This window comes from Fusarium pseudograminearum, chromosome 4 (genome assembly GCF_000303195.2).
Source record: "Fusarium pseudograminearum CS3096 chromosome 4, whole genome shotgun sequence".
NCBI classification, from domain to species: domain Eukaryota; kingdom Fungi; phylum Ascomycota; class Sordariomycetes; order Hypocreales; family Nectriaceae; genus Fusarium; species Fusarium pseudograminearum.
This window is the reverse complement of record NC_031954.1, coordinates 4,330,321-4,335,931: the sequence shown is the minus strand read 5'-3', so window position 1 is coordinate 4,335,931 and position 5,611 is coordinate 4,330,321. Positions and strand designations below refer to the sequence as shown.

The 5,611-nt window shown below is 47.5% G+C and overlaps 2 protein-coding genes across 2 annotated transcripts; one reads left to right on the top strand and one right to left on the bottom strand.

Annotated features, from left to right (window-relative positions):
- Positions 1-441: 441 nt before the first annotated feature.
- FPSE_11248 (uncharacterized protein) lies at positions 442-966 on the bottom strand (the record flags this gene model as incomplete). The annotated part of the gene is made up of 1 exon (XM_009264365.1): positions 442-966. One exon carries the CDS (start codon positions 964-966, stop codon positions 442-444), a length of 525 nt encoding a protein of 174 aa, XP_009262640.1.
- A 974-nt stretch (positions 967-1,940) lies between these two features.
- FPSE_11249 (uncharacterized protein) lies at positions 1,941-4,409 on the top strand (the record flags this gene model as incomplete). Its single annotated transcript, XM_009264366.1, has 1 exon — positions 1,941-4,409. One exon carries the CDS (start codon positions 1,941-1,943, stop codon positions 4,407-4,409), a length of 2,469 nt encoding a protein of 822 aa, XP_009262641.1.
- Positions 4,410-5,611: the final 1,202 nt, after the last annotated feature.

The window sequence follows — 5,611 nt, the reverse complement described above, 5'->3', positions numbered from 1 at the left end:
TTCGACTCCTGGCGTGGTCGATTAACTCAGCTGAATTTTCTTTTTGCCTCATTCATCTTAGGAGAGCGAAGAGAGGGACTAGGACGAGCGTTAGGTATTCCGGGCATTTTATAGTTGATATGAAAAGAGACATAAACTGAACAGTAGTATCCAAAATCTGCAACAGTGTAAATTTCTACAGTCAAGTTAATTTAGCTACCGGGTTCAGGAACAGTTGAAACTTATATCGAAATATAAGCTCCGAATAGATTAGGTTCTAATGCTTGTGTAAATAGGATGTTCATTCTAGTGCGTCTAGCTAAATTGAACTAAGCTGTCTGTTGAAGGGAAAAACAGAGAGACAAAGAATGCCCGGACATCTCCTAACACACCAACTTCCACCAACTTTCACCGCATCCACATAGACTCGCTATCACGACTCCCAAGACCAACCGTACCGGTTTAGCCAAGGCAGATGTTATCACCAGAGCGGGTCTTGCCAACAATCTCAACGCTGCCATCCCAGCGGAAGTAGCCAGCCTCATATCGCTTGCACTTGGAATCCATCTGACCAAGAGCGTAGTTGATGTCTGCAACATCAAGGTTACCCTGGCTGCGAGGAGCATTGATGCAGTAGTAGACGTAAACACCTCGCTCGTTGTAACCAAAGTAGCTAGGAGTACCCTCACTCCTCCAGTCTCTGCCAGTTCCAGCCCAGTTCTTCAACTGGACGACGGCTGCGTCAACACCACCGTGGTCGAGCTCATAGCCCCAGCAGTGGGTGTCACGCTTCTCGAGGGATCGCTTTGCGGGAGCGGCAAAGTTGAAGGTCTCGCCAGTCTCCATGTGTGTCACCGAGGAGGAACCGTCGGCGTTGTTGATGCCGGAGTAAGGACCGTCGGGGAGGTTCTTGAAGTCCTGAGTAGAGCTAGGAGCTGCCGCGGCGAAGCCAGCAAGGGCAAGAATAGATACGAGTTTGAACTGCATGATGGTGCTTGGGTGGACTGATTCTTGAGCTTGTGTTTGTGTTTCTGGCTTTGGTAGGAGATTGAACTGATGGGTGAGGATGAATCGAGAAGAAAACAGAGCACAACATCCTCTTCTTATAGTTGATTTCCATTCATGACCCTTGGCCACGGAGACACAAAATCTATCCGCCTCCGTTCATCCCTTGACTGTGGGGGACGATCATGAGGCAATCGGGTTGAGGAGACTGCAGCCGGGTGCAGATTATACGAGTGTTACTGTGGAATGCTGCTGTGGTCCAAGTGAGGCCAGAACAAAAAGTCACGATCCCTTGTTCTCCCAGACCCATAGATCACCAAAGTTAGACTGTGCCGCTTGCTATACGTCTGCGGCACAGCTCAGTCACCGTATTACATTGTGTCTTGCTCTGTCATGCAAGGTATATAGAGTAACACGACATAGTTACGCTGCATAGTCCCCAGTGTTGTAGTTGTATAGCGAATCATGTTCAAAGTCAAAAGGATGAGATCCTAGTGGTCATTGAGACCTATATCTCAGCAAATCACTTACGCCTCTCGGCTACCTATGAGATTGAATCATATCTGTCCTATCAAGCAGCACGTGCATGGTTGAACGAGGCGGCTAAATATGGAAAAGGTTATATGCAAGGCCAATCTCGAACCATAATCTCGTATAGTAACCTTTCTAGGAAGGTCCAGGATAGAATGAGAAAGTAATAAGCGTAGAGTCGTATTTGCTCAATAACCTTTTTTTATCTAGTCGCTATCTTATCTAAACGTAGGTGTGGAGATCTTTACGAAAGTTTAGGAGATTCACAGTTTATTATGCTGAATGCAGTTAGAGTCCAACGGCGCAGTTGCGAATTCTCTTTTCTATACGAAAACCAATCAATTCAAAGGGGAGTTGCGAAGCCTACAGACATTTCCATTTCCTCACGCATTACCATTCTCCCAGAGCTAGCCATGCTATTCGTTATGCGTTACCTCTCTCTTCTACTCTTCGTATCCGTCGTGTCTGCGGCAGCCACCAGATTTCTCAATCCTGATGCACTTCTAAAGGACCTGGAGGACCGGGATTGGTTCAAGGAGAATATCCCCATCATCGACGTCTCAGATAAAGCAATCCAGGAGGTCTACTACTACCGCTGGCAGACCTATCGGGAACATCTTGTCTACACCGGAGCTCAGTATGGCTACATGGCGAGCGAGTTCCTAAGCCCCGTCAGCTATGGAGCACCCTTTGGTGGCATTGTAGCTGCCGCAGGTCACCACATCACCGAAGGGCGATGGTTACGTCAAACCAAATACGGGCAGGATGTTACCAACTATTGGCTCTCGGGCCCTGGGCAGTTCCCCAAGCCGATGAAGGAAGAGGTCAACAAAGATACCTCCGACTGGGCCCATGAGTACAGCTTCTGGGCTGCTAGTGCCTTATGGAAACAGTACCTCGTAACAGGAGATCGCGACTTTATTATTGGCCAGCTCGAGAACCTTGTCAAGCAATATCGAGGTTGGGACAATCACTTCAATGAGTCTCTTGGCTTGTACTGGCAGGTTCCCGTTTGGGATGCTACAGAGTACACGGCTGCTTCCTACGAGTCTAGTGATCCTTATCACGGAGGAGCTGGCTTTCGACCCACGATTAACGCATATCAGTATGGTGATGCGTGGGCTATATCGCAAATTGCTGCTCTGCGGGGTGACACAAAGTTGGAGGATGAATACCGAAAACGTGCTGAGGGTCTTCGAAGTTCCATGCAAAAACATCTTTGGGATAGCAAGGCCGAATTCTACAAGCATCGGGCCCACGACAGTAACCCTTCTGGTACACTGTTAAGCACCAGAGAAATCATGGGGTATCTCCCATGGACTTTCAACATGCCCAGTGACGACACCAAGCTCGCTGCGTTTTCCCAGCTTAAAGATTCTCAGGGATTCTCAGCCAAATATGGTCCAACTACAACTGAGCGACGAAGCAAGTGGTTCATGTACGAAGCGCAGAACTGCTGTCGCTGGGATGGTCCATCGTGGCCTTTTGCTACCGCACAAACTTTGACCGCAGTCGAAAATGTCCTCAACGATTATCCCGCGCAGAAATACATTACTTCCTCTGATTATTTCGATATGATTCAACGGTACGCCAAGACACAGTACAAAAACGGCAAACCGTGTGTTGCTGAGGCACACCATCCAGATACGGAACAATGGATCTACGATGGGCAGAACCATAGCGAGGACTACAACCATTCTACATTCGTCGACAATGTTCTAGCAGGTCTTCTGGGTCTTCGAGCACAGTCTGATGATACAATCATCGTTAATCCTCTGACTCCCGCATCCTGGGATCACTTTGCCGTCGAGAATGTAGCTTACCACGGTCATTCTATCACTATTCTCTGGGATAAAACCGGTTCAACCTACAACCGAGGCAAAGGCTTGCAGGTTTTCGTCGACGGGAAGCTTTCTGGTAGCCGCGATGCGATCGGATCTCTAAAGGTGCAGGTCGGTGCTTATGTACAACCTGCAGCCACTGCTTTTTCTGTCAACATCGCCACCAACAGCCAGAGATTTCCCCAGCTTACCACTGCTTTCGCTTCCTATACCTCGCCTCATGACCACCCCATGAGAGCAATCGATGGTATCGTGTGGCGGACTGGAATCCCACAAAACAGTCGCTGGACTTCATACCAGAGTCCGAATCCATCAGACTACTTTGGAGTTGATCTGCGCAGAACTCAAGTTGTGTGCAACGTCCGTTTGTTCTTTTATGATGACAACGACGGCGTGCGCCTTCCATCAAAGTATGATCTTCAGTATAAAAAAGGTGATACTTGGGTTACTATCCCTGAACAAGTCCGCAGTCCGATGCCAACTACCTCAAACGTTGAGACCAAGATAACATTTCCTGGCATATCGACTTCTCAGATTCGTGTTGTTGCGCCTAATGCTGGATCCAATTTCGGCTGGGGAGTATCCGAGCTTCAGATTTGGACGCCTGCCATCTTCCACATCCGTAACGAGAACAGCGGCAAGCTTATGGGTGTGGAGAAGAAATCTACCGCCAACAGAGCGAACATACAACAGTTCGAAAGTAGCAGCTCCCGAGATCTGCTTTGGCAGTTTATTCCCAGTGCTGGCGGATGGTGGAAGATTAAGAATTTGAATAGCGGACTCTTGCTCGCTGTTGAAGGGGCGTCGACAGCTAATAGCGCAAACCTCCAACAATTCGAGGATAATGGCACTGATGATCATCTATGGAGGGTTGAGTCCAAGGGAGATGGTCTGTTTTTGATATGGAATAAGAAGAGCGGCAAGGTTACTGGCGTTGACCGCATGTTGGCAACCGATGGCGCCCAGGTCGTTCAATTTGAGAATAGTGGTACCAAAGATCACCTGTGGAGTCTGTTGCCAGCTTCTACAGAAGACTGTTCTAAGTCATCATGATAGGCTACGACTGTTGTTTAGTACTACCAATCAGATAACATTCAACGCCCACGTGGTTGGACATAAAATAACAGAAGATCCCATTAGAATCGCCTGATCTCACTCCTTTCCACCAAGAGTCTACTAAGTATCTCATCCGTTATCATCGTGCTCCCGGAGCCGAAACCTTCTAATGAAATTATGGTTATTTTCTTCTCTGGATCATCTCCTCTCCGAATCCAGTATCCGTTCCTAGCTGTTATACCCTCAATTCTCCCGTACGTCTCTCTCGTACTGCCAGTCTGTGCAAATTCATACTTGCCATCCAAGTAGCGCCACAGCTTGTATGACAACCAGTTTTGTGATACTGATGATTCCAAGCCCTTTTCCTCTTTAACAATCTGCACAGTCTCTTTATGGAGTTGTTCAAATGCCCAGCTCGCAAGGGAAATCGACATTGGTTCCGCTAGGTGTTGTGCGCGACGAGCGACAAACAAGTCCAGGGTCTTGATCATCTCGCCAAGCTCCACGGGGATCTTTTTGTATAATGTGAGCTTTAGAGATATGTTCAGACGCTGAAGCCGAGGGAAATGCAAATCGAGAATCGAGAGAATTTTGTTCAGGTCATTCTGTTTCGGCACTGATTTTCCCGACTGTACGGTTGCCTCTACCGACCAGACAATCTCCAATGATGCCATTGCAGACATTCGTTGTGGTGACATGTTCTGGGGAAGGCGAGATATCAGAACCCCGCTGTGCAGACGAATAGTGTTGGCGTGGTACAATATGTCCAACCCTTCAGCATATCTAAGAGGATTGTCAGTCAGCATAATGATAGAGAACAATAGCAAAGAACGTACGATTGTCGACAAGCCAGTAGCCATCCCATTGCGCCAATGTAACATGCATCGGTAGTCCCGTAATGCTCAGTCCACTGACCCTATGGCATAATGCGGACTTTCGATTAATTTCGTGGAAATACATGGTACTTATATGTGACTTGAGATTATTGGCATATCCATCCTTTTCATCCTGGTACATCGTTTAAATCTGTTCAAGAGTCGTGATAGCCAGTACATACGTCAGAAAGAGTCCAGCAATTAGTCATGAGTCAAAGTACGTCATAGATATTTCCATTCTACTGGGTAGCTGAAAAGTTGACCTCCTAAGTCTTAGGTTACAAAAATAAATAGCCTAAAGAGTATAGTCTAAGTAGCATAAGC